The sequence below is a fragment of the Pogonomyrmex barbatus genome, unplaced genomic scaffold (genome assembly GCF_055798465.1).
Source record: "Pogonomyrmex barbatus isolate J1 unplaced genomic scaffold, ASM5579846v1 scaffold18, whole genome shotgun sequence".
Lineage (NCBI taxonomy): Eukaryota > Metazoa > Arthropoda > Insecta > Hymenoptera > Formicidae > Pogonomyrmex > Pogonomyrmex barbatus.
In genome coordinates, this window is record NW_028297114.1 from 3881918 (window position 1) to 3902356 (window position 20439).

General features: G+C 31.7%; 3 protein-coding genes across 10 annotated transcripts; all 3 read left to right on the plus strand.

Moving 5' to 3' along the window:
- The first annotated feature begins 728 nt into the window (after window positions 1–728).
- Window positions 729–3957, plus strand: LOC105431692 (protein-associating with the carboxyl-terminal domain of ezrin). Of its 4 annotated transcripts, none has more exons than XM_011646056.3 (5): window positions 729–1145; window positions 1725–2178; window positions 2257–2446; window positions 2548–2684; window positions 2818–3957. In XM_011646056.3, exons 1-5 carry the CDS (start codon window positions 951–953, stop codon window positions 3771–3773), a joined length of 1932 nt encoding a protein of 643 aa, XP_011644358.2. In that variant the 5' UTR covers window positions 729–950; the 3' UTR covers window positions 3774–3957. The 4 variants fall into 4 exon arrangements, with proteins under 4 accessions (XP_011644358.2, XP_088930977.1, XP_011644359.2 ...); XM_089074851.1 differs by having other exon boundaries at window positions 1131–1241; XM_011646057.3 differs by lacking the exon at window positions 729–1145 and adding an exon at window positions 1155–1391 and having other exon boundaries at window positions 1648–2178.
- Window positions 3958–4670: 713 nt separating this feature from the next.
- LOC105431693 (GSK3-beta interaction protein) lies at window positions 4671–10267 on the plus strand. 2 transcript variants are annotated; one of them, XR_016138841.1, is made up of 3 exons: window positions 4671–5201; window positions 9446–9498; window positions 10183–10267. XR_016138841.1 is itself a non-coding variant. In XM_011646061.2 (1 exon), the coding sequence occupies exon 1, from the start codon at window positions 4777–4779 to the stop codon at window positions 5128–5130; it is 354 nt and encodes a 117-aa protein (XP_011644363.2). In that variant the 5' UTR covers window positions 4671–4776; the 3' UTR covers window positions 5131–6161. The 2 variants fall into 2 exon arrangements, 1 of the variants encoding a protein (XP_011644363.2); XM_011646061.2 differs by lacking the exons at window positions 9446–9498; window positions 10183–10267 and having other exon boundaries at window positions 4671–6161.
- Window positions 10268–10550: 283 nt separating this feature from the next.
- Dmtn (transmembrane and coiled-coil domain 2 protein Dmtn) lies at window positions 10551–20273 on the plus strand. Of its 4 annotated transcripts, none has more exons than XR_016138839.1 (12): window positions 10551–10690; window positions 12108–12315; window positions 12531–12738; window positions 13201–13366; window positions 13488–13716; window positions 13874–13918; window positions 14156–14238; window positions 15185–15513; window positions 15657–16057; window positions 16380–16540; window positions 16655–16759; window positions 16882–20273. XR_016138839.1 is itself a non-coding variant. In XM_011646062.2 (11 exons), the coding sequence occupies exons 2-10, from the start codon at window positions 12167–12169 to the stop codon at window positions 16534–16536; spliced, it is 1767 nt and encodes a 588-aa protein (XP_011644364.2). In that variant the 5' UTR covers window positions 10551–10690; window positions 12108–12166; the 3' UTR covers window positions 16537–16540; window positions 16655–20273. The 4 variants fall into 4 exon arrangements, 2 of the variants coding, with proteins under 2 accessions (XP_011644364.2, XP_088931306.1); XR_016138840.1 differs by having other exon boundaries at window positions 18556–20273; XM_011646062.2 differs by having other exon boundaries at window positions 16655–20273.
- Window positions 20274–20439: the final 166 nt, after the last annotated feature.

Consider the following 20439-nt stretch of genomic DNA (forward strand, 5'->3'; position numbering starts at 1 on the left):
AAGTATGCTATCGTTCGCTTATTTGTGTTAACAATGAATATCTTGCATAAAAGGGTATTCTATCGGATTTTACATTTTTCAAACGCATGCTGTATAAGACCATGTATAAAAATTATCTTGGAAAGGAAATAATTGTACAACTTTCAGAAAATCTTTAATTAATCGACATGTCGTTGATAATACAAATGATACAAATGATTTATCACATACATAATATTTAATTTAAATATTAAAATACATATTTAATTATATATATATATACATATATATAAATTAAATATATATTTGAATATTTAAATTAAATATTATGTATGTGATAGTTTTTGAGTGGAAATTTTTCCGTTGAGTAAATTTCTGAAAAGATTTTGGCTAACTATGTTTCAAAACTCATTAAAAAGTAATAATATATAATTGGTGATAGAAACAGGGCCTATTGAATTTATATATGTAATAAAAATAAAATTATATAAATTCACAAAATAATTATTAAGCATTATCCGAGAATGCCTATCTCATTTATTTCCATTACAAATTTTAGTTCTTATTACAAGCATAACAATGAGACATATGTTAATGTAATCACTTCTCTGTTCATAAAAAAAATCTTAATTTATCTTTACCTACGATTCAAGCAGCTTATATAAAAACATATATAATAAATAGCAGTAATATGTATTTTATGTTTCAATATATATTCGTCGAGACTCGATCGAGAAATCGATCAATCGCGGATCGATAATTCCTTCAACCTAACCTAATGACAGCTCGGCGCACACGTAACGGTGCTGTCGGAATCCGATCCGAGTGTTTGTCATTGTCGGCCGTAAAAACGTGCGAATTGCGAATCAAATGGAATCTACTCGTGTCGACGTCGTATCCTCGATGTTCCTACGATCGAGTGATTTGCACACGACATAACTGACAGTCCGCGTGACAACGGTGATCGACTAATGGGGAACGAGAAGAGTGCTCTACGCGGTCTCGAGATCGAAGACAAGGCCGTCGAAGTTACCGATTATTGGATGCACTACGATGCGAGCGTGCACGACTCGAACCTGCAGAGACTGTCGGTCTTCATCAGCGAACCATCGCTGCACTTTGCAGCCACGTTCGGTAGACCGTCGCCATTGGAGCGAGCGGCGAAGGTTGACATCTAACTGTCCATTCATTTTTGAATATTTCTAAGATGATTAACGATAATAATGAACGATTATACTTCCTGAACAATTTATCTTATTTAGGTGGAAATACTTTGAAGCACAATTTATAATTTTTAAACAACCATATAAATATCTATTCAAGCACAGGAATGGAACATAGGTGTTACTCAGTAAGGTCGAATCTTCGACGCCTAATAATCTTTTTATTTCTGAATTGATATTAGAGAAAAGGTCAGTATTTTGGAAGGCTTTCTAAGAAATTAATCTTTCTATGAAAATAAAATATACATAAATTTATATTCTATTTCAAAGATAGAACTATGCAAATATCGTGGGAAATTATTAATAAGAGATGTTATACTATTTCTAGTTTTATAGCTCAAGTGTTAAATTTCATAAAATTTATAATAAATGCCTATATTCCATTCCTTCTTTTAAAATTTTTATAAATGAATCATTCTTTTTTTTATTGTTTTTTTTTTTACAGTAATATGGATTATATGTTTATTTTGCAAAAGTGAGATTATCAAAAATCAACAAAGACTATGATGTTATATATTTTAGAATTTTATGTTGCATCGGCATCCTTGTATCTTGAAATATATTTCATCATGGAACAAAGGTAGCAAGTTCTTCCTTGCCACAGAAGAAGCCAGACCACTGATTCAAGTTATTGAAAAACAAAATATATTACAAATATGTATCGGCCTGCACAGTATCCTGCGAGCGTTAATATTTTTGCACGAGACTGCATTGGCATCACATAACAATGTGTGCAGTAGTTCTATCTACGTCACTACGGAGGGATACTGGAAGTTGGGTGGATTAGAATGCCTATGTAAATTCACAGATGCAACACCGACGTATTACCAACGAATAAAAAGTTATAGATACGAGAAGGCAATATCGTCGAACGAAGATATAGCTGATCTAGTTAAGTCTGCTAATCTTACCGCAATTGATGCATATGCATTTGGAGTATTAGCAGAGGATATTCTAAATAATTTACAAAATACAGGTACATAAAAATTAAGAAACATATAGGTACTGTTTTTATTGAGTGATATATGCATAAAACTTTTGAAACTGATTTTAGATGAAGCATCAAACTTGTTGGAATTTAGGGAATTTTGTAAAAAGAATCTGCAGAATTCAGATGCATGTTTAAGAAGTAGATTATTGAACGTGCTGCAACATTCGTTTTTCACTCACGAGTTTATAAGAATACATGCATTTCTAGAAGAATTACCATTAAAAACCGACGTCGAAAGAGAAGAGTTCTTCACGTAAGTAACTCTAGGAAAAATATAGTATCTATTTATACGATATTTATCAGCATTAAAAAAATAATATCTATATTTATAAAAAAATATGTTTTATTCTTCAGGAAATTAAGGCAACAATTACAAATGTATCCCGAGGCTGTTGTTGCTGAACAGTTAGGGAGGGTACTTCTTTCCAGGATAGTTTTGTTGGATAGCACTGCCCAAGTAAAACTTTTACCTTTTATCTTTAAACCCAAAGGTTAGAATATATTATACTGCTGTATGCAGAAAATCTCAATTGTCTTTTTTTATTATATTAATTATTTAAATATATAATATATATTAATTTCACATAAAAAACAGTTTAATAAGATACTTAATATCTTTTACAGATGAAAAAAATGATTTGGGAACTAGTCTATTTACAGTTCCTACTTTTAAGAGCATTTTAATACCAAAACTTCTACAAATGTTTTGCATTCGAGACGTTTCTATTCGTCTATTATTACTGTCTCATTTCAATTCATTCGTGCATATATTTGAAGCGGACGAATTGAAAAATCATATTCTTCCTGAATTACTCGTTGGCATAAAGGACACCAATGATGATCTTGTCTGTGCTACGTTAAGAGCACTGGCTGATATAGTGCCGATTTTAGGTGCAGCAACAGTTATCGGTGGAAACAGAGGGAAATTATTTACAGATGGTCGACCAAATAAGATAGCGATTCGAAGCAAAAATCTCGATGACATCAGCAAGGCTTTATCATTTACTCGCGAGATGCCTGTTTTCGTAAATATAGATGAAAACATTAACGTTCATCTAGCAGAGAGGCCATCGCCGGATGGTGGTGAAGACAAAAAGGAAAAGGAATTTTCATTCGTGGAGGAGGAGTGCACCTGGTCAGATTGGGAAACACAAGAGTCAGTTGGGAATGGTCATTTTCACATAGAAGAAGAAAGTCTATTGGATACAGAGAAGATAGAATTGCAAGATCCTACTTGCGATCCCTCGACGTCACCCTCGCCATTGCCGGAATTACCATCGAGTGAAACCACAGTGAAACCAAAGTATACGAAGAAGCTGGTACTTTCTGATATTACCGAGCTCGACATAAAAAATTCAAAAGTAATAAAATCACCGAAGGAAGAATTTGACTTCTTTACAGATATGGAACCTGTGATACAGAAGACACAGGTCTTGCACATACCGGAAGTGCAATTACCGAAAAGTATGTTCGACGTGAAAGCATCGGATGCCACTTTGGAAGAACACGACGTTAATGGATGGGGGGAAGATTTGAGTGATTTGAGCATAGGTGATACATATGAACTGGCGGAACAGTGACCATGTAAAAAGAATGAAGTTATTTGCACAAAGAAACAAAAGAGCTCATGCGATAAGAGATACTCGTCCCGATATTCGTATCCATTTTTATTAAACGTCCTGTATATGTGATTACAAATATGATGTATATTAAAATAAGTATTTTTATTAAATGTAAAATATACGTGATTATACAACAACATGATATCTAATTGTTGTATATTTTATTATTTAAATTTCTAACTTTAATTTTTTAATTATATCTCTGAAATATTTAAAATTATTTTATTGAATTTTATCGATTTAGTCAAAAAATACAAGAGAGATGTATAAGCTATAGATATTATTAAAAAAAAAATGTCTTAAAAAGATATTTAAATACCCATATACTATTTTTCTTGAACTGAATTAGATAACAATATTCCAACATTATTCATTGTCGATTTAGTTATCGAAATGTTTAAGAAAGATTAACAAGCTTCAAATATTTCATAAAAATAGAGATATTTTTTAAATCATCAATCTCATATATTGTATTATATTGTATTATAAATTAATTGTTTCTAATTAATTTATTCTGATAGTTCTGAATATTCTGAAAATTTTATATAAATAGTTGATAATATAAATACTATTCAATTATAAAACTTTAAAATTTAATTTAAATATATTTTTATATAATTAAAATCATTATGATTTTATTAATCTTTATCTTCTGAAACTAAAAAGAATCTGGCGAGATGAATATATATCAATAAGCAATGTTCATTTCTATTAATCTTGATTTAATTTATTCTTGTTTTTTTTTTAATTAAAATAAAGAAAAATAACTTAAACCGAAATTAAAGTTGATTCGCAAATTAATGAAAATGGACGTAATGGTGAAATATAGGGAAATATAGATTTTACGTTGGGGTTGTGTTTGCAATGTCTTAGGTTGCGTCGTGAGAAGATCGATTTCGGTGTCGTGGACAACGCGGATCGGAGGGTGATCGAGGGTTTGTATTCATATCATCATCTCGTGATGCGGGACGACGTGGACCGGGTGCTGGACACGGAACAGTGGCGGCTGGAGGCGCAGGCGATAATTAATGACGTGAAGGAACATGTGCAGGATCTGAGGGTGTCCGAGCGACTAACTAGCACGAATCAGGTCATCTACTTGAACCTAATCACGCTGGAGGGCCTGCGGTTTTGCGTGGAGCTGTCGGCCGCCGGTTTTGCCATCGTCGGCAATCAGCACGATGATACGTCGAACACGGGGCACGAGCGCTTCGAGACACCATACGGCCTGTTGAACTTCGTCAGTCCGCAATACAGGAGCTCCTTTGGAAACGCGCTGCTGGATAAACTGAAGGAACTGAGCGATAAACAATAGATTTCGTGCGAGATGCGGAAGAAGCAGCAGCAGAAATGTTACTCGCCGACGCGGCTTAGATTAAGATTTAGGTTAAGCATAGTTAATTAAATCTCTTATGAATAATTATAAGTCTGTTATATCATAGTATCTTGCAAGTTAAAATAAGATGACTATAATTTGCTTGATAGTTGATACGTTATTTCGATAATTAATCACTATCAAATACGAATCAATTCTAAGAAACATCCTTAGATACGTTATGTTGACATGTTTAAAAAACAGGTTGATGAAATAGTGTCTATAATCGAGATCTGTTACTGTTATATAAAGTCTGTTCTTTATCACTGCATTGTATCATGTTAAAATTTTTTTCTCTCTTTCGAGCTTCAAATACATATCTATTTCATTTTAAATGTATATTACTTCAATTATAAAGAACGGACATATATTCTTATTCCAAATAAATCATGTGAGCACAACTTGCTTTGTTAAGAAACAAACATTATGAAGGAAGATAGTCATCTTTTGAAAAATTGCCAATTGCTGATTTGTTTTTCTCCTTTGTACTTCTAGTCATAAGTTGTAAAATAGAGAGTTATAACAGCGATAATCGATCTTATCCTGTTCATTTAAATTATAATTTTATTTCATGAAACGAGAGAAAGAAAAATAAAAATTGAGATTTTCAATGTACAGAATTGATTCCAATCGACTAGAAATTTTGATTCGTGCCAGCTTTTTCCATTCATTATCCAAGTATCTAGACTTGAATTTTTAAAACAATTCCTGAATTACAATTCTTAGATAACACTATTTCCTCGATCTCTTATAAGTATTAACTTTTTTAACGTTACAAAGTAAATTATTTAGCTTCGCTTATATATTTATACTAAAACTATTTTACTAAACACTATTTCTCTAAACATTCTTAATAATGCGTTTGCTATATTTTCGCGCTTTTATCCTACTTTGTAAATTCATGAAAATCTGGAAAGTTGTGCTTTCGCAGATGATTTTTTCAAAGCTGATTCATAAATTCTTGGAAAATATGGACAGCTCTTATCATCTTAAGCCTTATCATCTTATCATGTTAAGCGATTTCCTAGTATTTTTGACTTAATGGCCTTACATGCACGTATCACGTAGTGACGCATACGTTTTATCATATTCTGCGTTTTAACGCAACTGCGACGAGACGGCTTTGTTAATTCTCCCGTGGGCGACGAGGAAATGAATAACGTAATCTTATCAAAAATGAAGTAGAACGATTGCGAAATAATATGACCGGAACATGTGAAAAATATCATCCGTGACAGTGAAAAAGAAATGTTAAAATTTCGAATTCGAATGGCCGTACGATTTCGCTTTTATTCCAAACAGACTCTCGAGCCAGTTTACCATTTGCATTTACAAGGCATTTTTGTAATTCAAATTTTGTTGATTGAAATTCATTTGCGTAGCGATTTATTTATACATAGCTTGTAGGATCGAAGTAGTTATTTGAAGCGATTTTCAGAGCTTTAAGAGCATCGCACTAATATTTAAGACCAAGAACGAAAAGATAAGTCAAATATAAAAACTGAATTCGCGCAAAAGTGAACGTATTTCTAAAAATTCTGCAAAAACAGTCCACGAATTTTATGTAAACTATTAACATTAATTAGTGATATTTAAAAGTTAATCTATGCATGGCGAAGTTAATCGTTCGAGGCATCGAAGTATTATTCCCGCGACTATCAAAAGTATCCATTTCTATTAATATATATAATATAAATTAATTTTCGATCTTGACTTTTAACTTATTTTTTTATCTTTTTTTAACTCTACAAATTAGAGAAAAATAAAGAGTAAATTAAAATTAGTTACATTGATAGAAATAGACAATAGTATTTTTTATTAACATTAATATCTATTTTTACTAGACTGATCTTAATTACTTTTTATTTTTCTTTATTTTTACAAATTAGAAAAAGATAAAAAGTAAATTAAATTAAATTTAAGTTAAATTAATCTAATATAAATAGAACAGTATTTTTTATTAATATTAATATCCATTAACGTTGAATTTAATTCATTAATATTCAATTTAATCTCGGTTTAACTTATTTTTAATTCTATAAAGTAAAAAATAAAAAATGTATAAAGTAAATCAAGATTAAAGTTAATTTACTTTGATAAAATGCATAAATAATATTTTTTAGAATTAATGTCCATTTCTACTAATATAGATTAACTTTAATTTTGGTTTAATTTACTTTTTACTTTTCTTTAATTCTCTAAATTAGAAAAAAAAAAAGAATAACCCGAAATTAAAGTTAATTTTCATTTTGATAGAAATGACCATATATTTATGCTAAAAAAGTACTATCTATATATAATATTTCTATGAATATAGATTAATTAAAGATTCAATTTATTTTTTATCTGTTTTTATTTCTACAAAATAGGAAAAAGATAAAGAACAAATTAGACCATAAGATTAAAGTTAATTTTCGTTGGTCGCTAAACGGAATAAAGAGACCGTGCGCGAAAAATCTCGTCGCGCCAGATTGCATTTGCGCGGTCGACGAGTGCATGCGCGGTGACGACGCCGCAACCGCGAGACGTCGCGACGATATGTGGGAGATCGGCCGGCGTGCGACGACACGCCCGCGCCGTCACGCAGCGAGCACGTAGTGATATACGGTACTCATAGTCAGTCGGTTGTATTGGACAACGGAGCTCGCGAGTTCCCCGCGTTCCATTCCGTCCCGTCGCATGCGGATGCACGCGAGGATACGGTACGCGACAGAAAAAGACAAAAGAACGAAATCACGGACAGAGTCACGGCATGTCGTGCCGATGCGACATGCGTCGCGAATCGTGCATTCGTGCGTTCGACGTCGCATAGGATATCATCAGGTGAGAATAACGACGATTATAACACGACGCGATTTCGCGAGTGCGGCTGAGAGAGAGAGAGAGCGAGTTGCCAAGAAAGTGCGTTTGACCGCAACGGCCGTTACGATTTAACGCTTCGACGCGTGTGTCATCGCATTTCCTCGCTTGAGAAGAGACGTCCGGCAGCGCGATTTCAACGTTCAACAGTTTCGGTTTGTGAGACGAGAGGACGCGGATTCTCTCTGTGAAAACGGAAGCGTGCACTCGATTCGAACGGCGACGCGCTTGTTCGTAGGTCTGTCTTTATAGCTATTTCGGAGTTCGAATGTACCGAGAATGAAATAGATATATATATATTTGTATTTTAGCGAAAGCGAGAAAGAAAAATGCAATTCTGTTTTGTTTTGGAAATAATATCTATTTCTATTAATGTAAATTAACTTTCGATTCTTACCTTTTACCTTTTTTAGTTGAAACAGTTTTATTTTTTTATCTTAATTTGTTTTCTATCTTTCATTCATTCCAATTAGAGAAAGGTAATAAATCGAAATGAAAGTTGTTTGATCTACTTGGAAATGAATATAAAAATTAGAAAAAGATAGAGTTAAATCAAGATTAAAGTTAATCCACACTGATGAAAGCAAACGTGAATGCAATTACGCAAATTGGCACATTACGAGTTAATCGCATTTGAAAATCCCTAGAATGGTATTCCCGACAGTCGCGGGAAAACGTACATACACGCAATTTTTCACTCGTAATGCAACGAGTAAAAAAAAACACGATAAAAAAAAATATATATGTGCAAAACTGCGAAGTTCAAGAATTGAGTTCTAAGCCTCGTGCACGGATAATCGAGCATACGTCACGCCGAATGCGCCCGTCCGACTTTCTGTTTACGCGCGCTGAACGAGACCAGACGGCGACTTGACAGCTCCCGTCGACGATCCCGCGTTTCCGTATTTACTCCCGTGCCTCCTTTGCAACGCGGCGCGATATCTCATGCCGGTTACGACTCGCGATAACGCCGTACGACGTCGTGCGCCTCTGCCAAGATTTAATTCTGTTCTCTCACGATAACACTGTCCGCGCCGTAAAATTATTATGACACGAATAGCCCGCACGCGCGACGACACCCGAGGAACAGTTAATTGAGACTAATTAACGCGTGGCCATCGACGTGAGAAACGTCTCTGCTTCAACGTTTTCTTTCCTCGGTCGGATTTAACAGGCGAATGAGAAGCCCAATTGGATCGTTCGCCCGTTTCCCGGCATCGAGGAATAATTTTATGATCTCTATTGCCCGTCATAAGTTGAGAATATAACGTGTAATCTTTTGTTTGTATGTCTTTTAATTATATTAATTAACGTTCACTGCCGTTCGATTGATTTTGTATAAAATTCTTTATGCAAGATGATCTATTTTAATGAGGTAACTTTTTCCTGTTTGTAGGAACGGCTTGTAAACGTAGAGGAAGAAACTGGAGCTAGTGGCGCATAGAAAACGTAAGCGATAAGACTTTGACAGTAAATAAATCACGCTAAATTTAGAAGAGAATTATCGAAAACATAAGATCGTTATTGTAAAACTTCTGTATTCATGTATATAAATTTCTAGATTAATTTTAATCTCGGTTTAATATAGTTAGCCTTTACCTTTTCTTCCCTAATTAGAATTAAAAAAATAAGATAAGATATAAAAAATAAGATTGGATAATAAATAATCTAATTAATTAATTAGTTACAAATAAATTAATAAAGATAAATAATTAATAATTTTTAACTTAGTTAATTTCATACGAAGTTAACTTTAAATTTTAACTAGTTATTTTTAAAACACAATTTTAAGTTTTTAATCTTTTTCAAATTAAAATTTATTTTATTTCGTAATTGTTTTATCGTTCAAAATAACCTAGTCTAAAAAATTACGTCATTTTATAATTTAATATAAATAATGCTTTTTAAAATGAACTTTTAATTTAACTGAAGTGATATTTACGTAACTTTTAACTGAATTACTTTTTTGTTCACGCAACTTTTAATTCTAGACTATTAACTTTAAAAAAAAAAACTAACTTTTCCAACTCTGATAAAAAATAAATTAAATCGATATTGAAGTTAATGTATACGATAATGCAAGTTGACATTGATTTGCTTACTGCTCAAGTTTTACTATTTATATTTTTCTAGGTATCATCTCGCCTTAGCGAAGCCTCTACGTCGTTGCTGACCAACCGACAGACCGACAGACCGACAGACCGACCGACCGACCGACCGACCGACCCTGCGATCATCACGCTATTAATACGGTCCTGTGTGTTTTTCATCGATACTGCCCGCCACCGCACGCTAGTCCGTGCTCGCATAACAGGTCGATCGCGCATAAGCGAGAATCACTGCTCTCGTTCTCGAATGCGCGGCGAGAAGCGAAGTCCAGAGGCTGGACTTCCATTTCTTCTTCTACTAGCGCGCTTTAGTGTGTTTGTGCTACGTGTCAGTGTACGCCGTCGCGTACCCACAATCGAACTGTGACGGTGCGCGTTCGGTGTTACCTCCGCTCTCCTACGCTCTCCGTCACGTATCTCTGCGGTTATCGTACATCGTGTGCGTTATTTTGTGGCGCATCGTGACACCGTGCCACCAGCCACCCGATGCCGTCTAAGGATCACCGCCAAGATTTTCGCCAGCCACGTGATCGGCAAGTTCAATTCCGTTTACGTTGTCGTCGAGCGTGGACGAGAACGAGCGTCTTGTCATTCACGAATTGGCAGAATTAACGATCGTTCGAATGTCTGATCGCACGCTCCTGATATCTGATCCGTTCCTGACATCAGATTGCCTTTGTCACTTATTTCTGCATTCTTCTTGTAATCATAGAAAGGACATTCGGCTTTTAATGTTGTGTTTCTTAGATTTAATGTGTTTCTGTATTTTGATTATATTTTAAATAGTTTAATACGAGTAAAGCATATAAACAAGGTGAATATAAAAATCTCGAAAGCAAGAGGAAACTGTAATCTTCGCTAATGTCGCGTGCCATTTATTATGCATTCTTAGCTCCAGATCAACGGTGGTTATGATAATAGCAATGATTCATCAGTTAATATGATTGAATTGAAGACGGTGATACGACGTAGAACTGAGAAAAAACGTTTGTGACCTTTAATCTTCATTTCTACGAGCATTGATAGAATAAAGAAGCAACTTTGGCGTACAGCTTTTAATTACATTTATAATCCAAAAATTTATAATAAATATGCATATGCAGCATATCAAGTTAATAATAAGCATAAGCTTTTGTTTTCCTTGATGTAATTCAGTTAAGGTTTTAAAAAATTGTTATAATTTTCTTAAATTTATATAAGAAAGGAAATATAACGAGATACTTTTGTATAAAGTTTATCGTTTGCGTTCTAGCAGAATGAAAATAATTTTTCTCTAACTGAGATATGAGAGTATTTCTCTTTATATGAATGTATCCTACATTCTATATTTAGATGCAGTCTCTCTACTCAATGTATATTTAAAGTATAAATTAGATAATGTAGTCTCTTAGAGAAAATTACTGCTCAAGATAGATACATTGGGGTCCAGCTATAGTGGAGTGTTTGTTCTTGTAATTTATTATGCTTCAAATTTTCTTTTTATTGCTATGATACAAGAAATAAAACTGTTGCGAAATATTAATATATATTTATAGCGCATAGATAGAAAAAATAACAATGAGATAAAATTATAAATTAATATATGAGCCCTGTAATCGAGATTGCTTGTTTTGCTATTAACGATTTATTCTCAGGAAAAGCTTGTGAATCATAAGCCATAATAAGATAAAGCTTATCATATGTTCTGTTGATATTAACCTTTATCTAATAATCAAAAGGCGTGAATAATCGGTCCAATGTGAGATCAATTTCAATTCTTTAATTCTTGATATTAATTTTATCTTTCGCATTTTGTAGCTTAAAATTATCAAATTTTAATTTATCAATTTCAGTACCAAAGTAGATTAATAACAAGGACAATTATAACCAATTTTGTTAATAATATTACATTATATATTATATGTTTTTTATTTTATAGAATTTTTACAATATTTTTAATTTATTATGCAGGTTCAATGTGAACTTGCTAAAACAAAATAGATAGATGACAACCTTCTCAGAAGAAAGTTATGGCAAGCCTGATGGTAAACACTTCTAGTAAAAACAGTTCACGCAGTGGATCTCCTAGTAGAACGCCTTCGACGTCTCAACTGCATCAACCGTCTCAACAATCGACAGCAAACTTGGATCATACTCCAAGATTGCGTAATGTTCCAATGTAAGATTCTATTAGCAATAGATGTACAATTTACTATCTATTGCACATTTAATGTTCTAAATTCTAACATAAAATCTATGTGTACTTTTATACATACATTATTTATAAGTTAGTCTATTTGTACAATAGTATTGCATTTCTTTAAAATATTGTAAATTCCAATTAGTGAATTAAAGAAGCTGTAACAAATAATATTTTTCAAATATTTGTTTTAGTTCTCAAACAGGCGAGGGTAGCACAGGCAGTGGAAGTGGTGGTGGCGGTGCCGGAAGTAGCCTCAACATGAAAAGCAGCAGTAGGCAAAGATCACCAGGAAATTTAATTCGTTCGGGGGATGTCATGGATGAACCAAGTAATACTTCAAACACTGCCGAACCAGACGAGTTTGTGCCAAATGTTCATCCACCGACTGACGATGAAGGAGTGTGTATTAAAATATTTTCTGATTCGGGAAGAATTTTGAATATCTCGGTTCTAATGAACTTGCAAGATAATAAGAGTTTGTATCAAAGCGGATAAGAAAATTGTTACTTTGTAGACTTAATGTACATGCAATTTTATAACAGCATGTCTTTCTATTCTTACATAAAGAGTTACATAATATTGTATATGCATAAATAACATAGTAACAAGGCCAATCGCTAATTACTAATACGCAGTTTCTAGATTAAGAGATAATATGATTATGTTATATGCAAGATTATATTTAGATTTGCTGATTTTTAAATTCTCTATATATAATTCAAAGATTTCACTTTTAAGCTGATTTTATTTCTAAGTCGTGTTAAAAGATATTCTCATATATTTGATATTATATTTATATATTTTTTTATATATTTTTTTTACAATTTTGGATAGGAAACTAATATCAATATATTTCTACAGGAACAATACCACACAACCCAATCGTTCCTATCAAATGGCTCTTCTGAATTGATAAGTGATGATGTTGATTCTAGTGCAACACGTGTTCGTCAAGCTATTGAACATATTCAAAGCAAAATTGCTAAAACCCGAGAGCAGATAAGAATAGAACAGACCACGCGGGATGGTATATAAACTTTTCTTAATTTAACTAAGTTAAACACATAAGGACGAAAATTCTTGATATGTATTGTTTATTTATATACAAACCATTGTATGTATTTTTATATACATTACTTACATTTTAGAAAATGTTAATGAATATTTGAAATTGGCTGCTAATGCGGATAAGCAGCAATTGACCAGGATTAAAACGGTATTTGAAAAGAAGAATCAAAAGTCGGCGCACAATATTTCGCAGCTACAAAAAAAATTAGACAGTTATATGAAAAAATTAAAAAGTTATGAAATGAATGGCGCACCGACGAGTCACAGGCAACCGAGAGAAGTATTACGCGATATGGGACAAGGACTTAAGTAAGTATTAAATTTATTTTACTTTTTACTATATTTAGAGAAAAATATTTAAACTTATAATAATACTGAATAATATTGAATATCAATATATTTCTATAGTAAATTATTCTTTGATAAGCGTTAAAATGATAATATTTTTGCCTAATATGTATTCCAGAAATGTAGGAGGAAATATTAGGGATGGAATCACTGGTTTTTCAGGGTGAGTGTTCATACGAAAATCATTCATACGAAGATCCCATACCCAAATATGCCTGAAACTCTATTCTTATGTGGTTGATTCATTATTTCTTTTTAGAATCATATTTCCATTAAGATCACTTTAAATGGAGATTAATGCAAAACAATCTCTTAATGATTGAAGAGAAAAAACATTTAAAAGCAATTAAGCAAAACATTGTATATGTTCATTTATATTTCTAATCATATTCTGTTACAGAACTGTTATGTCGAAACCAAGAGAGTTTGCTCATCTTATTAAAAACAAATTTGGAAGTGCTGATAACATAAATACTTTATCGCGTAAGTAGCAATGCTAAATTTTTAATAAATTTTATATTACTCAAGCTATGAAATATGACATATTACAATACTTGGTTAAAAACAATTTTACAACAAGTTAAAAACAATTTAAATTTTACACACTAATATATATAATTTATTCCACTTAAATACAGAAAATAAAATATATAATTTTTACAATATGATTCATGCGATTATATTCTTATTTCCATTTATTTAAATATAAAATATACTTAAATAAGAAAATAAACATTTTTTAACATTTTTGCTATCATGGCAGTTGAGAGTAGTAAGTAATGTGTTGTCCGAAGAGCGAGAGTTACACTTTTTTATATGCTTCATGCACAATGTTCGTATTTTTTCGATTGCTTTAAGCTTCTTAGTTTTCTTTTTTTATAAAGAAATGGTTAAATAATGATGTCATTATCTGTAAAATAAGATATTAAAGATTATCTTTCTTATATATTGTATTCTTTGCTTTTAACTTTTGCTTATTAAATTTCCGTTTCTTTTTTTTATGCAGAATAATTTTTTGTCGAATATAATTTCGTCGTGTGTTTTGTTGCACATATCTATTTAACATTACGTTACGTAGCAGAGTATCACATTATTTACAATAGCTTTTACGATTACACATTTGCTTTTCTTTATTTATTGTCAGTTATCCAATACTTTCTTATAATAATGTTAAATTATATATAATATATAAAATGATCAATTATTTTATTACAATTTATTATTATTACAATTTAATAGAAGCATTTTATGGAATAACTGCTATTTTTCAACAGTTTAAGTAGTAAAAGTAAAGATGGAACAAGATAGAGATTAATCAATTGTTTATGAGGAACTGAATAATATAATAATTCGAAAAATAATATTATTTCAAAAGGCCAAGCTTTGGTATTGGATAACATTCTAACTTGCCACCTCTGTGTCTCTACAGATGGCTCGACTTTTTATGTAAACGATACACCGCATGCAGGTAATGGTGATAACGCTAGCGTTGAAGATGATAAAACTCACCATGGATCAGCTACACTTCCGGGCGGATGTAGTCTGGCATCGACCCAAAGTGCAGCGGCAATGAAGTTTCCGTCTGAGGAAGGGTCAGAGTGTTCTAGTGTGACTAGTGAAAGCGGTCCTGGTAGCAGAGGACAGCCACATACGTGTCACAGTAATAATGCAGCCTTGAGTCTCAAATCTATTTTTGCAGAACTACAGGAACACAGGGAGAATCTTGACAGAATGAGAGAAAAATTAGATACTATTAAGGTTTGTAATCAATTTTTTCTAGATATATCTAAATTATATGTGATAGGTCTAAATTAAAATATAATTTAAAATATAAATACAAAACAAAGATTACATATTTATAAATTACAAATACATTACTAATTCTTGTCCTTATTATTTAGACGTTACAACAGGAAGTGACATATCTTTCTCATTCCCTCCAAGAAGAACGTTTCAGATGTGAACGTTTGGAAGAGCAAATCAATGACTTAACAGAGTTACATCAAAATGAAGTAGAAAATTTAAAACAGACTATTACAGATATGGAGGAAAAAGTGCAATATCAAAGTGAAGATAGACTACGAGATATACATGAAATGTTAGAAAGTTGTCAAACTAAAATCTGTAAAATGGAACATCAGCAACAACAGCACCAGCAATATGTGACGCTGGAGGGTTTGGATAATAGCAATGCGAGAGCATTGGTTGTAAAGTTGATAAATGTAGTATTAACAGTATTGCAAGTTATTTTGCTTCTTGTTGCAACAGGTGCTGGTATTATGATGCCTTTTCTTAGAACTAGGTAAGATTATTGTACAAATAATTTTTCTTTTTTATCTCTTATTTTTTTGAGATCATTTTGTGTTGTTTTTATTTTTTCACTATAATAACAATAAACTATTAAATTAGATTCATCTAGATTGATATTATTTATTTATCATTATACATTTCCGTATGTAGAATGTGCTGAAATATAATCATGCAATAGTGTATATTATTTTGTTCTTTAATATGTCGTGTTATTTTTATTTTGTTAATTTTTACTCATTTTCATATTATAATCAGTTATCTAAATTTATTTCGCACATACATTATTTTGTTTTGTTTTTGCATGTCTGTTACAGCTGTACTAAGCCTCATTGTTTCATGTGCAGGGTGCGTATATTAACGACTACATTCGTTGTACTGGGTATAGTGTTCGTGTTAAAACAATGGCCTGAGGTACATGACGTTGGTAGTCACCTCATACGCCACCTCAAGCAGACCCTCGCCATGAAGTAGCATTGTAAGTGAATGGAATTTTCATCCAGTGCTAATTGTTTTTAACAAGTAAATTACATAATTTGGTGCAGTATTATATTTCATGCGAAATATTTTAAATAAATAATGTTTATTTCAGGGTGGAATACTTAAATTTAATCAAACCCTGTGATGAAGCTGGGCTAGAACGTATTGATCGAAACCTTGCATCCATTTATCAGTGTTGTAGATTGGAGCAATAATAGTATGTATATGCGTAAATAAGTTTATTATCTTGTGTCTTGGGTTGTTTAAATTTATTATTATAAGATATATATGTATTTTTGATACCATTATTTAAATTGACAAAGCTATTTTTTGCTGTAGGGAAAAACGTGATTCTCAAATTAATTTGTACAAACTCTTATTAATTTTATAATTTATACATCTTCATTTTGATTCAATTTAATTTTCTATGATCGTAACATTAACGATCTATTAGTGCTAAAAAAAAATCATGATAGGGAAACGTATTAAGGCATGAAAAATGGTTGAAATATTGTACATTGACACTTGACTTATGTGGCACATTATTATTGAGGTTTAATTTTTATTTGGGATATCTCTACGTTTATTTCTTCGCGCGAATGTAAAAGTAGTGAAAGAAATTGTGAAAAGATGTTAAATGATGCACACCAGGATATTGTCTTCAACCTTCACGATCGGTCCAGTTACAATTTGTCGATGTACAATCGATTTGTTTCGAATTTTCTTAGATATACGTGTTGATAGGTAAAGAATTTGTAATATCCAAATCGTCCAAATGCTAAACAATAATGTAAATTAAGACAGAGCTCTTATATCATTATAGATAGCTGCTGTCCGGCATTGTATAAAGTATAAAATAGTATGTATTGTTTAATTGTTATTCGTAAGATCCGATAAAGATATAAGTTCTCTAGAAAATGCAGGTTTTTTTTAATTGTGCATTGCATAAAATAGGTGATATATAAATCGAGTCGCAATAAAAGGAAAATTTTACTAAGAGTTATGAAGGAACATTCAACTTTCGTTGAAAAATCGTAAATACTAGATTTGAGTCTAAATAAAAGTTATACACACACATACACATACATATACATATATGCAATGCATGTGCTATTATTATCCGATATCAAAGGAGGACCAACTGTCTCTTTCCTCTTATTCTATGATATGATTTACATCGCACATATTACATATAATGTTAAAATTATGCGTATACATGAGAACAAAGAGGGAGTGAGTTTCATTAGTCTAACGAATGATTTAATCATTAAAAGTATCAATCTGCATGTATGTCATAACGAGCATAAAGAATTGATCCATGACAGTTAGTTGAAATGAGAGAAAGACTGAAGGACATTGCTATACAATTATGTTTAATTTAATATTGGCGTGAATTTAATATGTATTATAATTTTAAGTTTTTAGTATTGGAAATTAATATGAGAGATAATACAAATTTATCAAAATGCAGAGTATTTGATACGTGACGAAAAACAAAACAAGTTTAAAGTTTAAAATCACAACATTCATAAATAAGATTCAACATCTGTGTTTCTTCTATGAGCATAATATGACTTATATATTCACTATTTTGCAATACAATTTTATAGCTTTCACAGTTAGATGGTCCGTGTCTAAGCATCATTACTCAGAGCAACTGCAATGCATGAGATATACATTAAAATCAAATAATGTTTTTATACAGGAATATTTTATCTCATTTAAATCGTTACATCATGCTGCTTTCACCTTGCACATAGAAATTTGAATGTTTATTTCACACTGTGTGTTTACAACTAAGTGATAATAACGATAGCTTATAATTAACAATTTAAGCCCGGTATCTGTGTCAGTTTAGTGATGTAGCAAATGTATAATAGCGCAAAGTTTTAATTCAAAGAATTTAATTCAAAAGCTGCCTGTAACCGTGTACAAAAAGATGTAATTTAATATGCCTTGTTGTGTCAAATATTTTATGTTGACAATATATATTAAAATTTCGTATTGATTTAGAAGCAATGTGAAGGATAAGAGCATCTGATTGAACAATTCATCGCATGGAAATTGAAGACGTGATAAAATAATTATATGCTGTTATAAGGAGATATTCGATTCATCACTGATCTCAAAGCAAATGAAAATTGGACCGTGTATACATAACATCAGAAATATGTTTTTCTTCAATAAATTTCTCATATTCACATTATTCGCTCGGTATTAATTTGATCAATTTAATAATAGAACTTTTTCGAAAAACATTGAATATTTTCAATATAGTTTTTCATGTTCCTGAAAATATTACATTTCGGATAAATCGCTGTGATTATGCTAGGTTTATATATAAGCTTAATATTTAAGAAGCAGCTTTGGGATCAATATAATCACAACTGAAAGATACCACAGAAAAATGTATACCTTGTATATACACACACACACACACACACACACGCGCGCGCGCGCGCGCGCGCGCGCACACACACACACACACACACGAGTTTTCTCAAAAACTGTACACCGTTCATTACAATGTATATTCAACATTCAACTGATGAAGATGTATTGATATACCAGTATACTTTTATCAATAACGTATTGGTATGACAGTATAACAACTGTACACTGTCAATATATATGTATTGGTATAACGGTGGACCCCTATGTAATAGTATATCTTTTTTGTTATATAAAATACATAATTAATCTAAAATGTAAGTCTATTTAGTATTACATAATCATAAGTAGTCAAAATATATAGGGTGTTAAGCCTTTATGTAGCATTATGTTATATTTGTAAAAATTTTATCAATACGACGATGTATTAACTGTGTTTCATCGGTTTTTCATTTATTTAATAACTTTTCTAGAGAGATGAAAATTTAATTCTTTCTCATTATAACATTAAAGAATAAAACACCCTGTATATTTATAATTTTAGATCATGGTGCTTTAATATACGTATTTAACACTAGGAAATTAGAAAATTTGTTCACACGGTCGACCACTATTTACCGAGGGCCCCTACACGCTTATAAAATATCGAGCGATACAGAACGTACGGAAAAGAAATCGTGTTAAGTAGCAAATAATGCTCCAACTCGAAATTTTAAGGGAGTTATTAAACAACGACGAATGTATTTTGTACTTTATTGAAACGTCGCATAAGTTTCTGTTTTTCTACTTGAAAAGCCGTTTACAATTTTATATGTATTTTATATTTACGAGACCACGGCGCATCACATAAATGTGTATTGTATAATTTACCGTGATCGATTAACCAATCCCTGTTAGTTTGTTGTCATTCGTAGCTTACGGGGCCCGTATGTAGATATAACGTAGGCAACAGAATTATTAAATAAATTACATCATCGATGCCTTGCGTAGGTAGTTAATGTCAAATTATAGAATAAATATTCGTTGTCAATTGTAGAACGGTGTAGGCAAAGCCAGCAGCAGTTATTGTAAAGGTTGTTATCACATAAACTCATTGTGCATATATAACAGCTGCGTTCAACTGGTATTCAAGATAAAATAAAAGGAATATTTCAAAGAAAAAAAAGTGAACAACATAAATTTATATATCCAATTTTCGATACATCGATACTATCTACATGTGCATTGTCAACGACAAAGGTTATTGCTGCTGGTAGAGTCGATGTACCAAGTGTACGTATCGAGCAGCCTTCTGCAATTCATATTTCGTACTGTCAAAATAAAATGAATTTTCAGTAAAATCAATTATATTCAATTCTACTCGACCTTATTTGCTGTTAATAAAAATTATAATAAATAAAGTATAAATGTAATAAAGTTAATGAACTTCTCTTCATAGATGATCTTAATTCTGAGAGAGAGAAATTCATTCAACTTTTATGGAGTATATTTTAGAATATATTCAGA